The sequence below is a fragment of the Balaenoptera ricei genome, chromosome 1 (genome assembly GCF_028023285.1).
Source record: "Balaenoptera ricei isolate mBalRic1 chromosome 1, mBalRic1.hap2, whole genome shotgun sequence".
Taxonomy (NCBI): domain Eukaryota; kingdom Metazoa; phylum Chordata; class Mammalia; order Artiodactyla; family Balaenopteridae; genus Balaenoptera; species Balaenoptera ricei.
This window is the reverse complement of record NC_082639.1, coordinates 116,728,156-116,752,452: the sequence shown is the minus strand read 5'-3', so window position 1 is coordinate 116,752,452 and position 24,297 is coordinate 116,728,156. Positions and strand designations below refer to the sequence as shown.

Sequence of the window (24,297 nt, the reverse complement as noted above, 5' to 3'; positions counted from 1 at the left end):
CAGAGCTATCTGAGAGGCTGTGTCCCAGGCTCTAGTCCTCTGTAAGTCCCCAAATAAAAAGGAAACTCACATTGTGCATTTTAATTTCAGTTGACAATCAGCACTCAAAAAAATTAACCATTGTTACTAAGTGGCCAGAGAGAGGGAAGAAGGGAGAGCTGGGCAAATGCAGGTAAAGGAGTGTTGAGGTGCCAGCAACCCTGCTTCAACTCTCTTCTCCCAGTTCCTGAGGGCGGGGATCAGACCCCCTTCATTTCTGCACCCTGTATATCACCAAGGACAAGATTTCCATGAGGTGGTACCCTTCAAGCATGTGTTGAAGTGGATTGAATGATTCTGAAATGTCAAGGCCAGGTCTGGGGTGGCCATGGAATGCAGGAGTCTGGCTGGTGTGTGAATGCTGGGAATATGGATGCTGAATTCCTTTGGAGGAGACAGTGGGCAGTCACACTGCCTCTCAGCAGAAAGGGTGGTCCATAGTGGTCCATCCAAGCAGGAAATGAGTTGCAATCTTCTATGCACCACCCCAGCCCTTTTCCTGTAGGGGAATTTCAGGGAGGCTGAGAAAGTGGGGAGTGGGAGGTTGGGTGAGGGCCTGAAAATATCCCACCCACTTCCCCCAAAAGAAAAACTTCCAGCAGCCCTGTGACAGCTGGAGAAGAATGGACTGATGAAGGCACAGGAAGGGTTAAGTCTGCGGTGGCAGGTTCCCCCACCCCTCCCAGGGCTAATTACTGGTTCAGACCACATTAATTACCCAGCCACAGGGGGAGTGCATGGAGTAAATTAGCTAGTAAGTTCAAAGGGGCCACTCCGCACATTCCTTAATTAAGAGAGAAGCTGGCAGCCGGGGGCTGCGCTCAGCCTCCCTGGGGCCTTTCTGGGAAGCCCGGAGCCATGGAGTCTGCCTCTGCCGCAGCCCTGGCAGGTGCAGTAGTAGCCCCATCTGCCAGGCAGAGTGGCCTGCACCTGCCATTAGCCCACCTTCCCCGCGGGCTGGGGTGGGGGTAGTGGCGAGCAGGTGTAAAATGTGGCCAAACCAGCATCTGAGCTCAACCCTTAGCCCTGAGAGCAGCGTGGTGCAGAGAATCGGGCTGGGTGGAATTTGATGGGGTGTGAAGGGTGGTCGAAGTGATGCCCTGCGTCTGTCCACTCACACTCGTCCTTGTTCCTTGGACTGGCCTGAGGGCAGAATGGGGCCTTGTTTCTCCTGGGGTGGGGGGAAGTGGAGAAGGGAAAAGAAAAGGTGAGATGCCTGGGGAGAGAAGGGAGCTGGCAGAGAAGGAGGCAGAGGAAGAGCACCAGGCAGGAAGGAGGGGCCTTCAGCGGGCTTTTGGAAGGCAGGGGTGAGGGAAGAGGGCGGAGTGTTGCTGGAGGGTGGGTGGGCCTCTGGGCACCACTTCCAGGGGGCTGTGCAGGATGGGGCTGAGGGAGAACCCCAGGTAGAACCCCACCTGAGCCCCGTCTTTGTGTCTACCTTCACCGGCACGGTTCCCATAGGGTGGACCAGCTGCCTGCACCATCTGCCAGCCGACACCATGCCAGCCCCAAAGGCTGCCCTGGGCGGGGGAGCCCATGTGCACCCCTCCCTTGGCAGCCAGCTTGGGCAGTGGTGCTGCCATGTGATGAAGACTGGGTTTGAGGCAGTGCCTGCATGTGTGAAATGGATGTACTTTAACCTGCCCCAGAGGACACTCTCATGCATGCACAGCCCCGAAGATAACTCCCTCTTCAATATTTGTGTCTGGGGCACTTCTCTTGCCTCACCCTCATCTTGGCCCTGCTGGGAGTAGGTAGAGGGAATGGAACCTTCGATGGACCAGGGGCATGGTGCTCACAGCTGGAAGGGGGGAAACTGAGGAGAGGGGAAAAAGAGGGAGCCTATGAGATAGCTCGTGGGAGACTGGGTGGGAGGCATCTGAGGCTTTGGTAGGGTCTGCTTTTGAGGCAAAGACATATCTTCCCAGAGAGTCAAAGGAAGGCTGCACAAAAAAGAAACAGAGCTACAACTGTGTTGTGCTGAGGTAGAGAGCCGGAAGCTGGAAACTCATTTCTTCATTCCCTCACTTACCCAGCATTTGTTGGATTCCCATCTTGTGCACACTAACGTACTGAGCAAACGTTTATTGAACATCTAGCATATGTAAGCCCCATGAGATCAGGAACACATGCTGATGATGACAGCGACCACGCTCCTGACCATGAAAGGAACAGTCACTATTCGTCTGTACGTCACATGGGAGAGAATTCTGGAAACAAGCACAACGTAGGCTCTTCACTCACAGAGAGTGGTGCGTGCTGAGTGAGCAGCCTTAGTGACGCTCCAGGTCTGCTGGGTGCAGCTTCTTCCGGCCGTGTAGACGGAGATATGACATGGGAAAGCCTGGGTCTTTCCCGTGCTGTGCACCTTGTCTGTACTTACCGTCATCACAGTTGATACGAAGATGAAGGACACAGAGCTGTTTAGTGGATGCTTATTTAAATAAAAAGGTAGGAGATCTATTTCCTAGCCAAATTTAAAATAACAAACCTGGAATTGAAAGAAATTCCAGTATGTGCAACCTGCCTGGTTCAGGAAAAGGCCATGCTCCATTTTTATTGTTCGTATCTAAATGGTGTAGCCACATACAAGACAAAGATGGGGTGTCTAATGATATCTTACAAAGAACCTGTCCAGTGAACGGATCAGACCACAGTGTAGGCTGGTGCTCAAGTCCCTCACTACCCAAGAGGGCCACCAGAGGGCAGCCTTGAGGCTGCTGGCTCTCCTCTTACTCTCTACCTTAAGGGGGCAGCTCCAGGCTGCCTCTCCATCCTCATCCCAGCTAAGAAGTTCTTTCTTTTCTTCTTACTCTGTAAGTGATATGACCCCACAGAGCACAGGTCCCTAGATGAGGCACAGCCAACTCACCTCTGCTGGATATGTGTCTGCATTTAGCTCTGACTTGGAGAGAAAAATAAGGTTTCATAGCCCAGAGCCTTGATAAAGTGTGGAGGCAGCTTGTGTGCATTCCTGTGGGGAGAAGCACAGTGGCAGGCTGGGCACTGTGGCATCCTTTTTCTGTGCCTGCAGGGTCTGGCCCTGGAGAACTGTGAGGGTCCCATCCTCCCTTGGCAGTGGCCCTTCCTCCCCTGCCCACCAGCATCCTCTAGGAACAGAAGCAGCTGCCTGCTCTGAGGACTGGAGATGGGATTTGGGGCCGGGTGTGCTGATATCAGGCAAACCAGAGAGAGTCTGGGCTGAAAAGCGTGGGTTTCCTCTGAAAACTCTGTTTTCTCTATGTTCTTCTGGGGATTCTCTTTTCCTTTAATTTTCTTAGTAATTGTTCATTTTGGAAAATTCCAGCTCATTCTTTTATAAATTAAGGGTCTGAGGAGAGAGCAAAGTGTCTGAGAGATCAGGCCAGTGGTGTGTGAGTAAGAGTGTGTGTGTATATGTGTGTGTGTGTGTGTGTGTGTGTAAGATAGGACTTCTTACCTATGTGTGTTGAAGGACCTGTTTTTCTTTTTTATTTCCAATCCATTGTGGAGCTATACTTTGTAAAATATAATAAAAACACATTACCAAAAAAAAAAAATTAAAAGAGAGGTACCAAATACGAGCCCTAATTTTTATGATTCTATTAAACAAACATAAAATTAACTCTGTCAGATTGCTATAAAGTTCCTAAATTTTTCCTTGCAATTGTTTTATTATCTTGCCTGGACTGATAAATCCAGTTCACAGACAACCCCCAGTCCACGGACCAGGCGTTGAGTGTCTCGGGTGTAGGGCAGGGAGGAGGGAGGTATGAAAGCTCAGAAGCAGGTGGTCTGTGGACGACTGGAGGGTTGGCTCTTTCCCAGTCCCCATCATCAGTGTTCTCTTCATGAGCTGTCTTGTCTATGTTTTTTTTTTTTTTAAGATTTTTTTTAAAAATTAATTAATTAATTAATTTTTATTTATGGCTGTGTTGGGTCTTCGTTTCCGTGCGAGGGCTTTCTCCAGTTGTGGCAAGCGGGGGCCACTCTTCATCGTGGTGCGCGGGCCTCTCACTATCGCGGCCTCTCTTGTTGCGGAGCACAGGCTCCAGACGCGCAGGCTCAGTAGTTGTGGCTCACGGGCCCAGCTGCTCCGTGGCATGTGGGGTCTTCCCAGACCAAGGCTCGAACCCGTGTCCCCTGCATTGGCAGGCAGACTCTCAACCACTGCGCCAACAGGGAAGCCCCCTTGTCTATGTTTTGACTTTTTAGAAGGAGGCGACTCATTTACAGAGGGCGTGGCGAGGGCTTAGGGTCGGGGGTGCTTCCTGATGGGCCAGTGAAGACCCTGTGCTTCTAGATGGTGTGTGCCTCTCAGTCATCCTGGCAGAACCAAGGAGGCAAAGGGGAGGGGACCCTGGTGTATTCTGACTGTGGATTTTGACTGGTGATGACAGAGACAGGAGGATGAGGAAGAGGAAGGGTTGGGATGGGAGGAGGGAAGGGAGAAAAGGGAGTAGAAGACAAGTGAGAAAAAAGGCTAGCATGGGTTGCCTTATCCACTGTTTTTACCCAGAGCAGAACCACAGACAATTAAGCTCCCAAAGGCAAGTGGACTGATTTGCTTCCAAGACGTATGTATTTTGGAGGTATACCAGGCTTTTAAAACTTTCATGTACATGCAGGGAGAGCTTCCCTGGTGGCGCAGTGGTTGGGAGTCTGCCTGCCGGTGCAGGGGACACGGGTTCGAGCCCTGGTCTGGGAAGATCCCACATGCCGCGGAGCAACTGGGCCCGTGAGCCACAATTACTGAGCCTGCGCGTCTGGAGCCTGTGCTCCGCAACAAGAGAGGCCGCGATGGTGAGAGGCCCGCGCACCGCGATGAAGAGTGGTCCCCACTTGCCGCAACTAGAGAAAGCCCTCGCACGGAAACGAGGACTCAACACAGTCATAAATAAATAAATAAATATAAGCAGTCATTTACATTAAAAAAAAAAAAAAAAAAAAAAAAAACTTTCATGTACATGCAAATCGCCTGGAGATCTTATTGAAATGCAGGTTCTGATTCAGCAGATCTGGGCGTCTGCATTTCTAATAAGCTCAAGGGGAAATGCTAGATGTTTGCAGCTCTGAGGGGCCAAGAGCGCTCTGAACGAGCAGACTTCTTGCTAGGGGAGGCGGGTACCAGAGTTGCTAACTCGGACCTCACTCTCCGTGATTCCAGTGCAGGGGTCTGCAAGCTGGGGCCAGGGCCTCACAGGAGCAAATATATAATCCTTCACTGAGCACTTTGGCTGTGGACTGGACTGGGACTCCCCTCCCTTCCCACCCCCTGCCCCGGCAACCCTTCCTCTCCCTCGCCCTCTCATCTCTCTCGTCACCAGTCAGGTCCACAGGGAGTCCATTGTCCTTGAATAAAACAGACCAAATGATCAGGCAGCCCAAATGATTGCTACTGATGAACAATATGAAACAAATTGATACACCTTTATTAACAAATAGATTCTACAACCATGTATCTTTTTAAACATGTAAGGGGTAACAGAGTTTTCTGACGTGCTCCACAAACGGGGGGGGCAGTTCTGGCTGCTGGGCTGGGGAACTGGAGGACCACAGAAGAGGCTGGGGTCCCCTGGCCTCCTGGGGAGCGCTGGGGGCTGCGGATGGGTGTGTGTGTTGGGGGGAGGAGATGCCGTCACTAGCAGAGGACCTCTTCGCAGTCACCAATGGGATCTTGCTGGGTCCTGCTTCCTCTATTCAGCCCCTTGGCTGGAACCTCACTGAGCTGAGGGCGTCTCACCTCAGCGGAGATGACAGAAATGTCCTGTGGGAGAGTCAGGTCAGGGTGAGGAAGCAGACGTCACACAGAGAATGAGAAAAGAGCACGGGTCCCATCTCACCTTTTCCCGCCGGGCTGACTGCGCAGGCCTGGCTGTGGGGAAGAGCAGCACTAAGGTTAGGGCACTGGGTTCACGGGGTGCCCCCTCCCCACCTCCTCGTGGCACCTTCCTCCAGAGAGCACGGGCCGGCCAGGGTGGGGGGCTGCTCCCCCTTTTACACCTCAGGGCTCCTCACCCTCCATCTGAAAGCAGGTGGGCCTGGGAATCAGGAGACCCCAGCTGTGTGACCGGAGGCCAGTCACTTGGCCTCTGAGTCTCAGCTGCTTCAACCAGGAAAGGGTGGTGGTGTTGACAGTGACTGCCTTGCAGGATTACAGTGTGAAGCAAGAGACAAGAAGGTGCCCAAGATACTTCTAGAATAACTCCTCCATTAGACATCCACTCTGCACCAGGCAACCATTTAGGTGTGAAAATTATATAGCTGATCTATCTAGTATACAGCTAACAGAAGTATAATTCTGTATATCTAATCTCACATCAGTCTTGCCAAGTAGGGGGTATTGATTCCTTCTCACAGTGGGATGAAAAAACTGAGGCTCGGGCTTCCCTGGTGGTGCAGTGGTTGAGAATCCGTCTGCCAATGCAGGGGACACGGGTTCGAGCCCTGGTCTGGGAGGATCCCACATGCCGCGGAGCAACTGGGCCCGTGAGCCACAATTGCTGAGCCTGCGCGTCTGGAGCCTGTGCTCCGCAACAAGAGAGGCCGCGATAATGAGAGGCCCGCGCACCGTTATGAAGAGTGGCCCCCGCTTGCCGCAACTAGAGAAAGCCCTCGCACAGAAATGAAGACCCAACATACCAAAAATAAATAAATAAATAAATTAATTAAAAAAAAAAAAAAAAGAAAGAAAACTGAGGCTCAGCGAGGTGAATAACTCTCCACAGTCACTTCCATAAGAAGCGGAACCGTAGGCAAATATTGAATCTTTGTGCATGTGAAGCATTCTCCCACTGATAAAAGATCCAGTATCCTCTCTTCTATGCATCTTGGAACATAACAGCTCTCCTTACTTTGGGTTTCAGATCCCTGCACCCACCCAACAGGGAAAGCCTGCTCAGAGCTTGAGCTGGAAGCAGACTGTCCCAGACCCCACCCCTGCCCCGAATCATGCCTTCACCCTGTTGCCTGCTAGGATTAAAAGGATCACATTTTCTTATTTTCCTTATTTTGCTAATGAAAACCATAGAGTCTGAGGTTGGCTTCTTTTTTCCTTTCTTATGTTTAAGTCCTCATTGTAACCCTTCTCAGGAAGGAACTGGGCCCACGTGTGCTTTCCCATCTGCTTGGCAATGCTCTGGCCAGCAACCGGTCAGGTCCTGGGAGAACTGCCCTGAGTCCAAGGGACTTCTTGGCCGTCCACTTTCCCTAGTGCCCTTTATGGGTGGGAGCGGAGTCCCTAGACTGACTCAAATCCATTTTACAGACCAGGAATTGAAATCTCAGCACAGGTGAGACATAAAACAAGTTCCCTATTTTTAAACACCTATTGCATACCAGACAATCTTTATGGTTTCTAGAACCCAGGTTCTATTCCTAGCCATTTATAATAATCTTACAAAGTAGGCATTATCTACACTTTATAGATTAGGCTCAGAGAGCTTAAATAACTTGCCCACAGGCGCACAGTGAGTACATAGAATCAAGTTTTGAACTCAATTCTGACTGACTCAGAAACCCACACTCCTCCCATGATTCCACGTTGCCTGTTTGTCTGTGAGAGAGTGGACTAGCCTTCCCCGTGCCTGCCATCTTGATTCTGGTATCTGTGGCCGGGGTTCATAGTCTTTATGGCTCCCTCTTAGAGCTGAGACTGTCCTGTTTAGACTTACACTCAGGGTCAAAGACAAACTGTATCATTCTTTTTCCTTTTTTCCTTTGTTGCTCCACAATGCTCAGAAAAGGGCAAAAAAAAAAAAAAAATTTTCCCTAGTTGGGATGGTAACAGTGGAGGTGTGGTGGAGATGATGTAGATGATGGTGATTATGGTGGACATAGCGGTGTTTGTGGTGATGGTGGTAGTGAAGGAGGAGATGATGGTGGTGGTGGTGAAGGTGGCCATGGTCAGGGTGATGATGGCAGTCATGGTGATGCTGGTGGTCAGGGTGATGATGGCAGTCAGGGTGATGATGGTGGTCAGGGTCATGACCGTTGTCATGGTGATGATGGCGGTAGTGATACCTCACCCTAGGCCCCAAACTTCCCCTTTACATTAGCAAAGATGTCAAGTTTGACCCGAGATCACTCACCTTCACTCTCCTTTGGGATCGTACGTACCACAGAGTAGATAACCCCTTCATCGTTCTCATTCTGGCAATGAACTGAAAGAAGGAATGCAGCTGCAGCTTGAATAGGACCCACCTGCTCTCCCACCTCAAGACCCAGAAGCACTTATGGGGGGAAGCTGATCAGGGGCTGTTATGGTGATAACTGGCAGTGGGAAGCAGTTATTAATGTGGGATATCCATCTTGGCAGGAGGTGCCTGACCCCTGCAGCAGATTCTAGCAGCTTCCCCAGCCCTGACGTTGTTTAAACTAGAGGTTGGCACAATCTTTTTCTGTAAAAAAGGTAGTGAATATTTTAGGTTTTGCAAATACCTGGCTCTGTAGTGTGATAGCAGCCACACACGATACATACACAATGTTCTTTACAAAAATACTTGGTGGACCAGATTTGACCCATGGTCAAATTTGCTAACCCTTGGTCTAAACCTCCCTCTTGGGGGCTGGGATCCCTTCCTGCTTCCCTCTCCCACCACCAGCTCCATGCACTGGCTCCTTAAGCTCTCCCCAGAAGTCATCTGTTTCCTTCCCCAGATGACTCTGATTCCTGAGACTCGGGCTCATGAGGCCTTCTTTCTCATGACTCCCTTAAGAGGCCTTTCTCTGCCTTTATGGACAGACGCTGGTGCTACTGCAAGTCCTTACCATTGACATACAGTGGGTGTTCCTCTCCACCTGGGGCGGGGGGCAGATTCCAGGGTGGAAGGGGCCCTAGGAGATGCAAAGGTACAATTCACTGAGCGCCCTCAGAGAGCAGACTGGACAGTGGGGACAGAGAAGTTGAGAGAAAGAATGTCAGTTACCTTTAAAAATTGTATAAAATTACCTTTAAAAACTGTATAAAAAAATTAAAAAATTAAACTAAAAAAAAAAAAAAAGAAAAGAATGCCAGCAGAGGTTGCTGGAGGTCTGAGGCTGGTTTGTTAATGAGGGTTAATTCACAGGTCTGGACACGGTTAACTTTTATGGGATGTTTCCTTTGAAAAATACCCCAGAGGGGAGGAGGGCTCCATGGGAATCGCAAACTGGGAGGAAGCAGGGTCAGAAAGGATGGGCCACATCCTTGCATCGAAAGGGCCCAGACCCACCAGTCAGGCCGCTTTTCAGAAGGAGGAAAAGCTAATAACTTAGACAACACACCATGTGCCAGAAACAGGGCCAGGGAATTCAAATACAGCGTCTACTTAATAGCAAACCTCCTAACCCAGGGACAAGCACAGAGCTGGATGTCACAAAAGCCCCCTTACCTAAATCTTCGGTGTCTGATGTTCTTCACAACCACCTTGCAAAGGTTGATACTATGATTTCTGTTTTTTAGATGAGGTGACTGAGGTCGGGAGAGGTGATTTCTTCAAGGTCACGCAGAAAGTGGTGGAGACAGAATCTTAATCCAGTGTGTACACTTTTTCTCCACTAGCATGCTGCCTCTGTGAAAGCAGGCGTTTCCAGAACTTTAAAAATTAGCTCTTGGGATAGGAATTGGGTCACAGGTGGATGTTAGAACACCTGGTTCATGCCTGGTGTCCAAGAAATATTCATTAGCTCTAACAGCAAGAAAGCATCAGAGTCGTCAGGTAGGACCTTCGGACATGGCTCCTCCTGTAAAACCAAGAGGGCATTTGTGGAGACTCAGAGAGGCCTCTAATGCTCATTTGTCAAGGCTGTGTTTCTGAGTCTCCATTCACGAAGAGCTCTGTGAGTTGGATGGAACTGTGTTTTATGGGAGGTGTGACAGTGGGAAGTGAAATGAACACTTTTAAGCAAACAACCAGAACTTGCACACTTAGGTAACTGCTACTTTGAAGTAGACCTCCTGTATGACCACATCCTAGTCCTAGTGATTCCATGATTGGTCAAAACGTTTTGAACATTGCCTTCAGAGATACAGTCTGTGGAATATCTTCAGTGGTGGAACATTTTTGTTTGTTGAGGAATGGATATGCTGTCTGGAAATGGTTAAGGGTCTTCTAAAGCTGGGCATGAAGAAAAAAGCTGTTGGACTGTGTTTCTTGTGTGGCTACGGAATTGGGCCTGAAGGTGGTTTTCTGAGCGACATTCTAAGGAAGGTTTTGTGCCCCTGAGCTTCTGAGATGCTAGGACCACCACCAGGAGTCTTATTTTCATGAGAGACAGGTTCCTTAACAAAATGGAGCTCAGGTGCTCCCAGGCTGGCAGTGGGGGTGGGGTAGGGGAGTGGGAATGGGTGGGGAGGCAAAATTGCCACATGAAGGGGATGCTCCTTCGTTCCCTGTGAAAGGCATCTTCCTCTTGAAGATCTTTCACCAGTGACTGTTCCTCCACCATCTTGTCTGGACCTGGGAGGGAGATGGCTGTACTGTGTTGCTTTGCCTTTAACTCTCTGACCCAGAGGTGAGTGGGCAGAAACACCCACGTTATTGAGACCAGGCTGGCTTTATGACAGGTGCAGAGATGGTAGAACTCACAGATTTTCAGTTCATGGTCCCCTACTCCAGCTGCTTCCTCATCTAACTCTGGGCCTGGCTCCATCTTTCTCCCACTGCACAGGTGTACCTTAAAGCAACTCTGGCCTGCTTTCAGAAATCTAGACTCAAGACTAAAGGAAAGGAGAGATGAGAAGTTAGATGGACAAAGGCTGCTAAATCAAAAAGGGGAGAGGAAGTCGGAGCCTGGCTCAAGCCCTAACTGGGGTGCCTGGTGAGGTAGTGGGTCTAGGGCTGGGGAGAGATGTTTTCAGGTATCCTGGCTGATGGTCAGGGAAGATTGGATTGGATTGCAGGACTGGGCGGTCTTCCTCAAAGAACAGTCCGGCTTAGCTCTCAGAACTCATCACTAATTCCTTAACTGAGGGAGCTGCAAACTTGAATAAGCAAATCTAGCTGGAGGTCTATGAGAACGATTATTTTGCCCTTGGCAAGTGGAAAAAAAAAATGTTGCCCCCAGGGAGGAAGAAGTAGGTTGATTTGAACTTCTGTAGGTGGATTTGAAGCCCTAGGAATAAACTGGCACCAAATAGCTTTGGCACTGGGAGCCATTCCCTTCAACATGGCCCCAGGCAAACAAGGGTTAGAGTTGGAATAAACATGTAGCCACCCAAGGTGATTGCTTTGAAAGCCAACATTCATACTTAATTATCATGACCATGACAGGAAGAAGAGGAGAGTCCAGAATTTCAAAACCAATAGATGACCTAGAAATGCCATTTATCTGATTATTTTCACTTATTTCTCCCTATAGAATTCCTCTCATCTGAATTTTAGCGAAACTTTTTATGACTCTGATCAGAGGAATTACAGAATGGATAACAGGAGCAAAGGCAGTTTGGGAACCTGCCGGGGTGATGTGCTCAGACCAGAATGAGAATGTACTGAGCACCCACTCAGCGCCAGGCTAATACATCAGGTATGAGACAGATGTCACCTCATTAACTCAGACCTTACAACATCCCAAGAGGGAGACATTTAGTGAAACTTAAAAGGAACTGGCCCAAGGTTACTGAACTAGTAAATAGCAGTGCTGGGACCAGGCTATTCCCCAGTGCTCTCCACCACACTTCGCTCCTGATGAGTCAACAGCCACGGACTCTCACCCAGGGCACAGCACGGCACAGAAGTGTGTATGCGTGAGCATGCATGTGCACTGGAGTTCTCATGTCTTCTTTCTCCTCTACTAAGCAGACCAGAGCTCTGCTGACTTTAAGGAGAGAATTGGGGGCCTTGGGTTTGTTCAGTCATATTCACAGCCACAGACTGTCTTTCAAATGGGAAGGACACTGACCTACACCTCGTTTGGCTTGTAAGAATTCCTGTTTGTGCCTTTATTCATGCCCCAGTGTGCAGTAGTGTGTTTGTGTGCTCTCTGGGTGATTGGGTGTGTGAGACACTGTGTCTGTGTGTGTGAGTTCTGGAAGCTGTAAGTGTCCCTCCTGGGGCCCCTTTGTATGACGTGTGAAGAAAAGTCCCTCCTCCTCCCAATACCCAGAAGAAAGCAGTTGGTCCTGTCAGGCTCTGGCTTTCCAATGGCTGGGCTGTGCCTGGCATAGGGATTCGGCAATCAAGAAAGCCAAAAAGAGTTACTGACCGGTTTTTCTCCAGGGTCTGAAATACCCTAGAAGTGCAGCAGTAATGACCGTCATGCCAAGCAGGCTTGCAGGCCGCCAAGGAACCAGCCAGTTGATGCTAGTGGGGGCAGATAAGACCCGAGGACCTGGGGGGTGAGTAGGGGTGACCATGAGCATTGAGGATGAAATTCACAAATGCACCCCAGACTGGCACAGGAGAGGCAGAGTGGTTGGCATTAGTGGGAACCACCTGGCCTGAAGGAGCCTTGCCAGTGGGAATGAGGGACGGATCAAAGGATGTCAACATGGATGGGCAATTCCATGGATGACCATGTGGCCCTCCCTCCATGGTGCTCCTCACTCTCTGTGGACTTCATTGTTTCCCTGCCAGGTTCAGTGGACAGATGGTCCAAGCGGGGTCCATGCTCAGTCAGTCATGCCGTGCCTGCTCTGGGCCCAGCATTGTGGGAGGCATGGCGGGAGGAACACAGAGGAGTGAGATCTGACCCTGGCCAGCTTGCTGGGGCTCACAGCCCAGTTGGGGGACAAGACCTACCCTCCACGGAGAGTGTCTCAGGCTTGCTTGTCTCTTTGGAGACACTATTCTCAGCCTCGCAGGCGTAGTTCCCAGCATCCTGCTCTGACATCGCTGGGAAGAGGAAGGAGACGGCTCCCGGCTCCACCATGGGGAGTCACGTGGTTCCGCAGGGTGTCCCCACTGAGGTAGAACAAGGTTCGGAGGGGAGGAGCTCCACAACTCGGCTGGTGGGTCTCAGGGTGAGCAGAGGACAGGACGCAGGAACCGGGGCAGCACCCAGTTGGAAGGGTCAGTGGGATCCCCCAGGCTCCTCCCTTAGGGACCCCTCCCCACATTCCCAGGGGGCCCCACTGCCCACCGCCCAGGCCCCTGGGGAGTGTCTCCCCGTCCTCCCCTTACTCCACACCCTGACCTCCAGCTGGGGACGCTGCTTCTGGACCCAGCCACCCCCAAGGGCCACCGCGCACCAGTAAAGCCCGGAGTCTCCCTCCTCGGCTGCTGGGATGCAGAGTTCTGGATGCAGGCCCCAGTCCTGCAGGGTGTGGCCCTCCGTGTGGAAGGAGAAGAGGAGCTGCCGGGCTGACCTCTGGCTCCCTCCACGGAGCTCACGAGAGGGGTGGGCCCTCAGCACAGGAGGCAGGGCGGCTCTGGGAAGAGGCAGCCCGGGGCTCAGGAGGGGAGTGCTGGACAGCGAGGCCCCTGGAGTCTGAGGTGAGGTCTGAGCTTCGGCACATCCCAGGCCCTGCCCCGTGCCCTGTGGGAAGTGCGGTCACTGTCTCCCAGCACCTGGCCTCTCATCCCACACACCAGCTCGGAACTGACTCCCACAGCCCTGAGCCCCTCTGGGGTCCCAGAAGGCCAGAGACAGAAGGGCCTTAGAGGTCACCTAGTGACCAGAGGAGAAGGGTCTGGCTCAGGGTCCCAAGCGGGGGAGCAGCAGGGCTGGTTCTGGCTCTTCCCCCACAGGGCATCTTCCCCCCCTTTCCTGGCTCCAGACGTGCCCCATGGGGGGCCAGGGCATGTGGACAGCATCCTGGATGTCTCAGGGCCCTGCAGATTGGCCCAGCATCAGGGGAAGCCAGAGAAAGGGGCGCTGCCCAGAGCGCTGCTGACCTGTAAGACCAGACCCCTGAGCAGCACCCTCCCCGCTCCCCCCAGTCCCCCAAGTTGTGACTCACCTTGGACTTGAGCCATGACAGTCCTTGAGGTTCGTCTGCCCACATATGGGATGTATGTCACCTGTCCAGTGCAGCTGTACCTGCCACTGCTGTTCACTGTTGCTGTTTGCATGGACAGAGGCTGGTTGTCCTTAGAGAGACGGAGGAATTTTCCGTCCCTGTAGAATCTCACCTGGGACAGTGCTGCGTTCCTCCTTCCCCAGCATCGCAGAGTCAGGGTATCCCCTTCAAACGCGGGGTCTGGCTGGACTTGGAGGCTCAGCCAGGCTGTGAGACACAGGAACAGGGTCACCCTGGAGCTGCAGGTCCCTCATCCATTTTCCCCCTCTGTCCCCCAGCCTAATGCCTCCCCCGCAGCCCTCCCGCCCACCCCTCCCCGGGATGGAGGGTCCTGGTCAGCTCCTTCACAGCTGTCACTGTCCCCCGGCCCTTCACGCCAGACCAGGGCAGGGCTTCTGCTTTCCTGCACCCCTCCTTCCTCTCTCCTTCCTCTGCCCTTCTCCTCTATTCCCCCCTCCCCTCCCCTCCCCTCCCTGTGCCTTCTCTCTGGCCTCCTTCCCTCCTACCCTCCTTGTCTCCTTTTTTTTTTTTTTGGCTGTGACCAGGGATCTAACCGGTGCCCCCTGCAGTGGAAGCGCGGAGTCTTAACCGCTGGACCTCCAGGGAAGTCCCCCTTCTTGCCTCCTTTTATTCTGCATTTTCCTCCGCCACCTTGACAAGCCTGAGTCAAGTTGGATTCTTTCCATCTATTGTTCTGCTTCATTCCTCCTTATTAGATTCTCACTTCCCTAGATTGGTTTCTTTTCCTCTGGTGACTCCAGTGCAGCTCTTTCTTCAGCGTCCACCTCTGATGGTAGCTGCACCCCTGTCCACCAGAGAGGAGCTGGAAGGGTGGGTGTTGGAGGTGCCATGGCATGGGCTCGCTCCCTCCTGCTTCCCTCATCAGGCTTCCCCAGGACCAGCCTCCATCCACACTCCCAGCAGTGAGGTTCATTTCCACCACAGTCATGGTGCAGGATCTGTCATTTCTGTCCTCGTTTCTAAAATGCATTTTATGTCCTGACATGGACAAGAAAAGAGCTCCTGGGGACCCAGCATCACCTGCAGGGCAATCCCAGGCTGGCCTGGCCCCAGGACATACTTCTTTGATCCCAGACAGCCTCAGGAGCCTGGGAGTAATGATGAGTAATCAGATAGGGAGCCCTGAGGAGAGCCCCAGAACAGCCTGCCTTTGCCTGGATCCACCTGGATCCCTAGAACCCATTCCCCTCCCCCTAGACTAGGTAACGATGCTCACAGCATAGCTGAATAATGGGTCTTGCTTCCTTGGCTGCTCTTTCTAGCATCACTAAGTATTGGTTTAGATTTCCCTCCCTGGCATCACAGAACATGTCCTTGGAGGTCAAGATGTTCCTAGGCCAGAGTTTTCACCTACTTGACAGACGCTCCATGGAGTTCAGTGGAACAGGATGGGTGGGAGGGCAAAGATAGCCAAGGGAGAAAGAAGGCATATCCACACAGAAAGATGCCTGCTTCTTTGAACATTAGAGGGATGGAAGGGAGTCCAGAGCCTTGATGAACAGAGATGACAGGAGCTCCAGAGCCACACTGAGAGGAGGAGACTGAAGCCATTGCTACTTGTAAGGGAGCCGGATGGTGGCCTAGAGCCATTCTTCTGGGCCTTGAGTCACCCTATAACTATCCTCAGCCTGAGAGAGTAGAGTGGTGGGTTTCTCCTCTTCCTGGGCATTAGTGAAGACTACTGAGGAAGAGGCCTAGGCAGGTGTTGCTCTGAAGATGTTTCTGGGGGACCCAATGGCCCTGACTTTTCCCTGTCCATTAAGTTTTGGCCCAGAGACACACTTGGAGATGAAAGAGACATAGACAAGACTCACCAGTTTTCCCAACACAGGGAACTGCAAGACAACAAAGTGATAGAATTCGATTAAGTAGCAGAAAAAACTTTCTGACAAGGAGGAGGACTGTCACCTTATAAATGGGTGCTAACATCCATTCAACCAGTCAACCACCCAGCCCCCTAAGCACATAACTATCTAAGCCACCCAACTGCTCAGTCACCCAGACACCCAACACCCAGCCACCCAACTATCTAACCACCTAAACGCCCAGTCACCCAACTATCTAACCACCTAAACACCCAGTCACCCAGACATCCAGCCACCCAGCCACTCAGCCACTCAACTTGTACGGTGGACCTGCTGCCTAGAATCCTTTACCCTATCTCAGTTCAAATGCCACCTCCTTAAACAGGTCTTGCTGGGGGCCCCCAGTCAAAAGAATTCTCCTCCATCACTATCACAATACCCTGTTGTATTATCATCAGAGCACTTATCACCGTTTGAAATTATCTTATCATTAAATTGCCTACTTGTTATCACCTGTCTCCCTCTGTCTAGAATGTAAGCCCCATGGAAGCAGGTACTCTGCCTGTCTTGTTCACTGCCGTGTTACCTATGCCTAGTGCCTGTGCCTGGATCATGGTCTGTGTTTAATAAGCATATACTGAATAGATGCATGAGTGCTTTCCTTTGTGTCCACTCATGCGGGGCAGGGAACAAAAATAGAAAACATAGGACTAGATTCTTAACACTAAGGTGATGAGGGTCCAATTTACACCTACAGAAGAACTCAGACAGCAAAGGCAGGACCTGATTCCTGTGGTCCATCTGCCCACAGAGCTCTGGGGAATAGAGCATGGGAGTGATCAGAGGCAGGAGGTGAGGTTTCCTTGGAGGAGTAATCATTAAAAGGTCGTGGGACACGGACGGGCAGCTCGGACGGATGAGAGAACTACCAGCAGGCCAGCGCATCACACACCGTGTTGCACTTGGTATGCATTGCACTAATGCTTCTAGATGAACCAATGTTTGAGGAGAATAGGTGGCCAGGAAAGAGAGGCCAGACCACAAAATGATGACAGATGAGGTGAGGCAGGTGTGATCAGCCCAAGGGCTGGAGGACCCTAAACTGAGGGGCACAGTTGGATATAAAGCAGTGGAGCGTATTCTGGGCTTTGGGGCAAGGGGTGAAATGATGAATGGTGTAGGGCTGAGTACAGTCAGTCCAGCCGGTCCCCAGGCATTTACCTGTGCCCTTCATTCTTGGGTGCTGTGCAGAACCCTGAGAAATGCAAGAATGGCCTTGGAGGGGGTGGGTGAAGACCCCCCTCAGCAGATGTTTGGCATGTTCATTCACAGGCTGTCACCCTTGCTGTCCACATGACCTGGGACACATTCTCTACCTACTCAGGTCAGGGTCAGCTCACCTGCAGGTTCTAGTGTGTGCAGAGTCTCTTTCTTACCATCCCTCCATCCCTCCATCTTTCCCCGGCCTCCATGTCTAAACACATCTTCTTCTATGAGCTTGGTGTAGTGGAGAGCATGCAGGCTTTGGAACCAGATGACCTGGACTAGACTCATGAATCCATCTCTTTCTATGTGACCTTGGACAAGTTGCTTAAAGTTCAAGAGCCTCCAGGTCCTGATTCTGTCTGTATAACAGAAACGATAATAGTCATTTTTCCCTTACAGAGTAGTTACATAGATTGTATCAACCCTCTGCCTGGGAAGGTGGTTACTACATTAACTGAAAGCAGAAAGAAGGCCTGACCTCAGAGTGACTAAGTAAGACCTTAGTGGGTAGTGATGTCTCCCCTTCCCTTCTCTTCTCCCCTGGAAAACGATTTTGCAGCTACAAAGCGATGAACAGCCAGGGTTGAGGGGACTGACACCTATAACAAGAGAGAAGGTATCCAGGGAGCATAGGCACTTCAGATGAGCTCATGTCCCCAGATCCTGATGACTTGCTGTCCAGGGCACTGCAGGACCTTGGGGTTGTGACTGCAGGACCACTGTGTATATTCAAGACAGCCGCCAACTGCGGACAGAGTGGGTGACACCTGCCTACAGCAGTTCCTATAAAGAGGACCCGAGGGCCTCAGTGAGCTGCAGGCTGAAGATGAGGTGACAGTGTGATGAGATAGCTGAGAGCTATTGCCACGCTAAGTCGCACAACAGAGTCGCTAACGATGCAGGGAGCAGCCCCACTGAACTCGGCACTCAGGCCACGATGGGGGGGACGAGAAAGCCCAGCTCCTGGCCCACTGACAAAGCCCATCAAGACCAAGCAGACTAGGACAATGAACAGAGTCTAGAAACCATTTCCTATTAGAGGGATTGGGAGACATTTATCTGAGAAAGACAAGAGAGAGTACACAGGGATACACAGTGGCCTTCAAATACTTGATGGGCTAAGCTTAAAAGAAGGGAGAGACTTGGTACTTCATGGGGCAGAAGTGGAACTAATTCACGGAAGTTAGATCAGAGAGGCAGGTTTCAGTTCAACATGAGGAACTATGTCACAGTCAAGTTCTACCACATTGGAACACGCTGCTTTGCCAAGCTGTGGTTGCCATGCAGCTGGGAAGGTTGTGTGTCACAGATGCTGTGTTTGCACATGGGGGGTGGGTTCCAGTATTGAGAGTGAAACTGGCTAATGCCCAGCTCAGAGGAAGATCAAGGTTCATCTCCTAAACTTTAAATACATCTTTAGTGTACAGCCATGTACCAGCATGTTCAATGTCAGGGCTTCTAGCCTCTTGAATCCCTGATAGCCAATACTAATAATAGGCACCATTTATTGTGTGACCATGTCCTGCCAGGCACTTTAAGTGAATTTGACTTTCTAGTTTTACCTGATTAGAATCCAACTATACCCAGACTAGAGGTAGTGAGGTAGAATGGAGAAAGCACGGGGTTTGACATCATATGAACTTGGGTTTGCATTGTTAGCAGGGTAATTTTGCTCTTGTTAGCAGCGTAATTCTAGGCAAGTTTCTTAAACGTTTTTGAACCTCAGTTTCCTCAACTGTTTAATAGGGATAAAATACCCCTGCCCTATAACGTCCTGAAGGTTAGATGAGATAATGTATGCACTACAAAGTAGGTATTCAGTGTTTTTTTTTTTTCTCTGTCTCTCTGGCCACATCTGAGAGGAAATAGCAGCTCTACCTTTATGGTAACTCCGTTCCCACACATTTAGCCGTGGGGTCTGAATCTTAGGCTGGCTTTCTGGGGTCCTGAGCATCAGGTGTGACTCAGTCCTGCCTGGGTTCCCCATACGCTGTCCACTAGTCAGCCAGTCACTGACTCTCCCTCCCTCTTCCTTTGCTCTCTCCCATCCAGATCCTGGGGTACACGCTGGGAAGCTCTTAGACTTTTATCTAGTCAAGTCCAAGGGCTATTCCTTTCACGAGGAAGTGATTGGCCCTTGGCAACCTCTCCTCTGGAGTGTATCCAGGCAGGAGGCCATCCTGTCCCTGAACTAACGTGAGCACTGACCTTCTCACTTGTCCAAACAGCCATTCATAGAACACACAGGGCAACACAGTGATGTCGGGGAAGGAAGAGCCCTGAGTGGAACAGGTATTTTCTTCCCAGGGGATAAACGCCCACAAACTCTGTCTAGGAAGCGAGTGTATTTAGGAATGGTTTTGCTTTTCTGGTTCAATGAAAACAAACAAACTTCTGGGACCAAGTTTAAAACAAAAAGTAAGTCAACTCAGAAACTGTAAAGTACTATGTGCCCAGACTTGTTCCTTTTAAGTGTAGCAGGGGACAGTAGCTGAGCCTGAGCCGAGCCTGGGCTGAGCCTGAGCTGAGCCTGAGCTGAGCCTGGGCTGAGCCTGAGCTGAGCCTGAGCTGAGCCTGGGCTGAGCCTGAGCTGAGCCTGAGCTGAACCTGGGGGAGCCTGAGCTGAGCCTGAGCTGAGCCTGGGGGAGCCTGAGCTGAGCCTGAGCTGAGCCTGAGCTGAGCCTGGGCTGAGCCTGGGGGAGCAGAGTAACCCACCCCACAACAATCCTCTGCCTGGAGACCAGCCCCTGCAGTCACTGGCAGGGGTGACTGGCCCCGGGGTGCTCAGAGCAAGGAGAGAGGTATAGATTCAGAAGAATGGATTTGAACCTTCATATCGGTCCCCATGGACCAGTCAGACCCAAATCAGAACACCCCCGCCACCCTCCGCAATAGAGAGAGGATGTAGGCAGAAGAGGAATGGTCAGTTTGAAGGGGGCTTTGGACGCTTAGAGCGTAAACCTCTTGACCAGGTGTGAAGCCCAGTCACTGCTGACTGGTTCAAAGAAGAAGCTGAGGCTTCATAGAAACATATCTCCCTGTAAAACCCCATGTTTTGCTCCTGTTGCTGAGAGAAAAGCACAGAACTGCTTTTTTCCCATTTCCCCGATCTCTTCTCTTACATTCTGGCAGCCTCCTTCCCTTCTATAATATCGTTTTCCTTTCAAGATAGCCCTGATGGATATTTTAACCCGATTTCACAGGGTAAAAGTGTCATTGGGTCTCAGCATGTGATTTTCTGCCTCCTTAAATTAGCTCTGATACATCGAAGGGTTGCCCTTCCAAGGACCCGAGAAAATGGGATAGGAAACGCCGAGACTCCCCTACGTCCCCATGCCCATCACCCTCATCCCCATCACTCTCAAGCATGCCCATGTGCACGCACTTGTCTCAAGCTCCAGCCATAAACCCACTTGAACTAGGAAAGGTGAAATAAGGAACTTTGTGTCTTAGAAATGACTTACAGTCTTTGGTGCCCAGAAGAGGATGCTGGCGCTTGGTGACTTACCAAAGAGCAGTGCAACTGTCCAGAGCAGCATGGGGCCTGGCCTGGCGTGGAGGAGGGAACCCAGGGCAGACTGAAGGCAGGGGTGAAACTGGGAGGGACAGCATCTAGGCCACAGGCACAGGGGTGGGTGGGTGACCCCCTCTGACATGGGTGGTGTTAGTGCTTGATAATCTAAATACGGGAAGTGGGGAAGAAACTTTAAAAGCTCAAATTGGTATTTCTTCTTTGGTAGAAGGAGTGTTACACGAATGAATTTTCTTGACCGTAAAGCATAAAGGAGTCAGGTAAGCCACTAGCAAGCACTTTTGGATGCTCTCTCTGTGGTCTGAAAAAGCTCATGCTAGGAACTGGGGTGGGACAGGGCTATGGAAAGACCCAGAGACTTCCAGAATTTGCTTGGCCTCAGCATCACTTAGTCTGGAAGGTAGCACAGCTCTAGAAACACTAAGATCATCCACTCCCCACCCTGAGTGACCTCTGGTTCTCCAAGGTACCCTCTTCTTCAAGGATAAATGTGTCTGGACACTGCAATGAGGCAGAGAAGTGGAATCCTGAAAAGAGTCCACAGGACTGTCAGCTCAGGAGAGAATCAGGGATTGATGAGGTTGGGATAGAATGGGGCTGGAGGTTCCGAATCTGAGGCTTTAAGACTATCAGGTTATTATTTTGAGAAGAACCATTCATTAAAAAGACACCATTAGGAGAGTGAACAGGCAAGCCACAGGGTGGCAAGGTATTTTCAATACATATGGCTGACAAAGGACTCGTATCCAGAATATAAGAATTTCTGCAAGTCAATTAGAAAAAGACAGACCACCCACTAGAAAAATGGGCAATATTTTGGATAGGTACTTTACAAAAGCAGATATCCAAGCGCCCAATAAACACAGGATAAGGAACTTGACTTCATAAATCATCGTGGAAATGCAAACTTAAACTGCAATGAGATACCACCACAGCCCCCATAAGAATGGCCAAAACTATAGACAACCAAGTGCTGGTGAGGATGTGAAGCAACTAGAACTCGTGTACACTTCCACAGGGAATATAAATTGGTACAACCACTTTGGAGAACTGTGTGGCAGAATCTACTAAAACTGAACATATAGATGCCTGATGACCGAGCATTTTCACTCCTACGTATATGCACGTGGGTGGGCACCAAAAGACAGGTGCAAGAATGTTCATAGCAGCATCACTTGTAACAGATTAAAAACTGGAAACTACTGGTCTCTCAACAGAGAAGGAAGCCATCTCCCCCACCCACACATCCTCTGAGGACTGAACATGTGAGTTTAAGGTGAAGCATGGAGAGGTGGGTAACATACCAGGAAGCACTTTCTGACAGTAAGGTTGCTCCTGGAAGTCTTTGGGTGAGAAGTTTCATATACTGTAGTCTGGAATTTGCTGTGCTTACTGTTGAAAGCAGGAACGGACAGGGTGAATTTTCTAAGTTTTCTTGCCCGAGATTCTCTGATTCAGTGGAAATGGGAAACCAATCTGGCACTGCCAGGCAATTATTTTGAGACTCAGCTGATTGGGAGAGAGGTAAAAGGAGTGAGGAAGTAAAGTAGGAATCGAATATCTTGTTGGTTCAGCTCAAGATGTTAACATTTATACATTTTCCTCTATTGTTCTCTTTCCAACAGATCTCCTGACTCGAGTTGTCTTTAACTTTGTTCACCTGCAGGTCTAGAGGGTAACGTGGGCTACAGCTAAGGTAGGAGACGGGGCAACCACAAAGGGTCTAGCTTGCAAGCACTCGAGGTGCTTTGCAGGCAGAACCCTTGAAGCCTCGGCCCCTGGCTGCTTCCACTTTCACTGGGTTCCGGCAGCTTGAGTGCGTGAAGCCTCCCCCACTTCTCGCTCTACCCCTGCAGAGTAAGATTTGGTTGCACCTTCAGAGGTGTTAGTGAAGTTGGCTCTCTGAGCTGAACTGGCTGCACATCGTTTCTTGGGGACGAAGGTCACCCGAGGGAAGTAGGGCTGCTACCAGGTTAGGATTCTTCCCAGACCTAGGCTCACCTTGAATCAAGACTGGGATGGGCTGGCAGGATTAAAACCCATAATACTAATACTTTAAGGGAAATAAAGGGCTAAAAGGAGGTGGGGAGGGTTCTCAGCCAGAAGGGGCTTGAAGCCCACGGGCCCCCATTCCTCAGGGTGAGCTGGCAGGGGAGCAATGGTAAGGGACAATGGCTTCTGGGGAATGGGAAGATTCAGCCCCACCCCTAGGAGGTAAGAGGGAAGGGCGGGGTAGATAGCAGGGGTTAGGGGCAGCTCTGGGCGTGGAGACAGCATGGTGGGCCCCAGAGCCACCCACCTGAGCTTAAATCCTTGCTCTGGGTACTCATCTGCTGAGAGCTTCGTGAAGTTTTTAACCTCTCTGTACCGCAGAATCCTTAGTTCTAAAGTGGACAAACGATTACTCCTGCGTCATAGGGGTGTTAGGAAGTTTAAAGGAGATAAAACCTTGAGAGACACTTAGACAATGCTGTCTAGAACTTTCTGCGATGGCGGTGATGTTCTCTGGGCTGTCCAGTTCAGTAGTTACTAGCCACGTGTAGCTACTTGTGGTTGGCTAGTGAGACTGAGGAACTGAAATTTTGTCTTTAATTTTACTTAATTGAAATTTAAATAGTTAGTAAATCAACTATACTCCAATATAAAATAAAAATTAAATTAAAAAATAAAAATCAATTTAAATAGCTACATGTGGCTAGTGGATGCCTTGTTGAATATTGCAAGCTTAGCATAATGACTGGCAAGTGGGAAGTGCTTGCTGATTGGCTACTGTTGTAAGGAAAAGAGTGCGGAAGCCTTGAGCTACCAGAGCCCTCCTCTCAACCTTAGTTTGTACTGGAAAGGCCCAAAGAGGTGAAGTAAATTGTGTAAAGGTACTCAGCCATGAAGCCTGCTGGGACTGGAGGCCCAAGGAAAGACTTGACATCATTTCTCTGAGTTAGGTTCGAAAAAGAGAACTGAGGAAATTTATCAAAAGCCTAGAATTTAGGACAGGAGCTGTACAGACCAGGAGTCCAGTGAAGATGGAGCCAGACTGGGAATGAAGCTCTGGGCCTGGCTGCACTATGAGGCATCTGGTCAACCTCTTTCCCTCTCCCTCCTAGAGACCTGGAGAGAACTTGGAAGGGCCAATGGGAAAGTCTGTGTCAGGTCTGCAGCGATCCCCTGTGGCTACATGGACAATTGCCCTAACGAGAGCGTCTTTATTAATACCGAAAGGTCATTCTCTGTCTGCCTACCCACTTATCCATCAAGCTTTATTTTTTATTTTCTAGCTCTTGCTCAATGCCCAGTCCATCTGTGCCCCTGGGAGCTTAGGAGGAGACAGGCATACACTCAGTATGGTCTTTGTGCTTTTTAAACCATTTTTTTTCATGCCTCCATTATCCTATTTCATCACACTGTATTGTATTTGTTTTATTGTCTTTCTCTAATTCCAGTTTGTGATCTCCCCAAAGCCAAGAGCCAAGTCTAATTTATCTTTGTGTCTCCAGGCCTAGCATAGTAAGAGCTTCAAGGTACGGCAAAGTATAATTGGAGTTCTGGAGTCAAAGAGTTGGGTTCTAATTCTGGCTCTGCTGCCTACTAAGTGGAGGATGGGGGGTGGGGGGGGCGGCTTAATCTCAGATTTTAAATCTCTAACAAGGTAGTAATGACCTTGATTTCTAGTATTGTGGAGAGGATTACACTTTTGGGCACACAATATCTTGTACACT

The 24,297-nt window shown here is 50.4% G+C and overlaps 1 protein-coding gene across 1 annotated transcript in view; it reads right to left on the bottom strand.

The window, feature by feature from the left end:
* Window positions 1-5,447: 5,447 nt before the first annotated feature.
* The window catches only part of FCRL6 (Fc receptor like 6), a 33,415-nt gene continuing 14,565 nt past the window's right edge, over window positions 5,448-24,297 (bottom strand). The window contains exons 6-16 of the mRNA XM_059924331.1: window positions 15,793-15,813; window positions 14,579-14,956; window positions 13,898-14,164; window positions 13,340-13,473; window positions 13,132-13,308; window positions 12,738-12,858; window positions 12,202-12,327; window positions 8,788-8,853; window positions 8,109-8,180; window positions 5,862-5,893; window positions 5,448-5,785 (exon numbers count right to left, since the gene is read on the bottom strand). Coding sequence (XP_059780314.1) covers window positions 5,660-5,785; window positions 5,862-5,893; window positions 8,109-8,180; window positions 8,788-8,853; window positions 12,202-12,327; window positions 12,738-12,858; window positions 13,132-13,308; window positions 13,340-13,473; window positions 13,898-14,164; window positions 14,579-14,660 — 1,203 coding nt within the window. The 5' untranslated portion in view covers window positions 14,661-14,956; window positions 15,793-15,813 and the 3' untranslated portion in view covers window positions 5,448-5,659. The remainder of the gene's footprint in view (window positions 5,786-5,861; window positions 5,894-8,108; window positions 8,181-8,787; window positions 8,854-12,201; window positions 12,328-12,737; window positions 12,859-13,131; window positions 13,309-13,339; window positions 13,474-13,897; window positions 14,165-14,578; window positions 14,957-15,792; window positions 15,814-24,297) is intronic.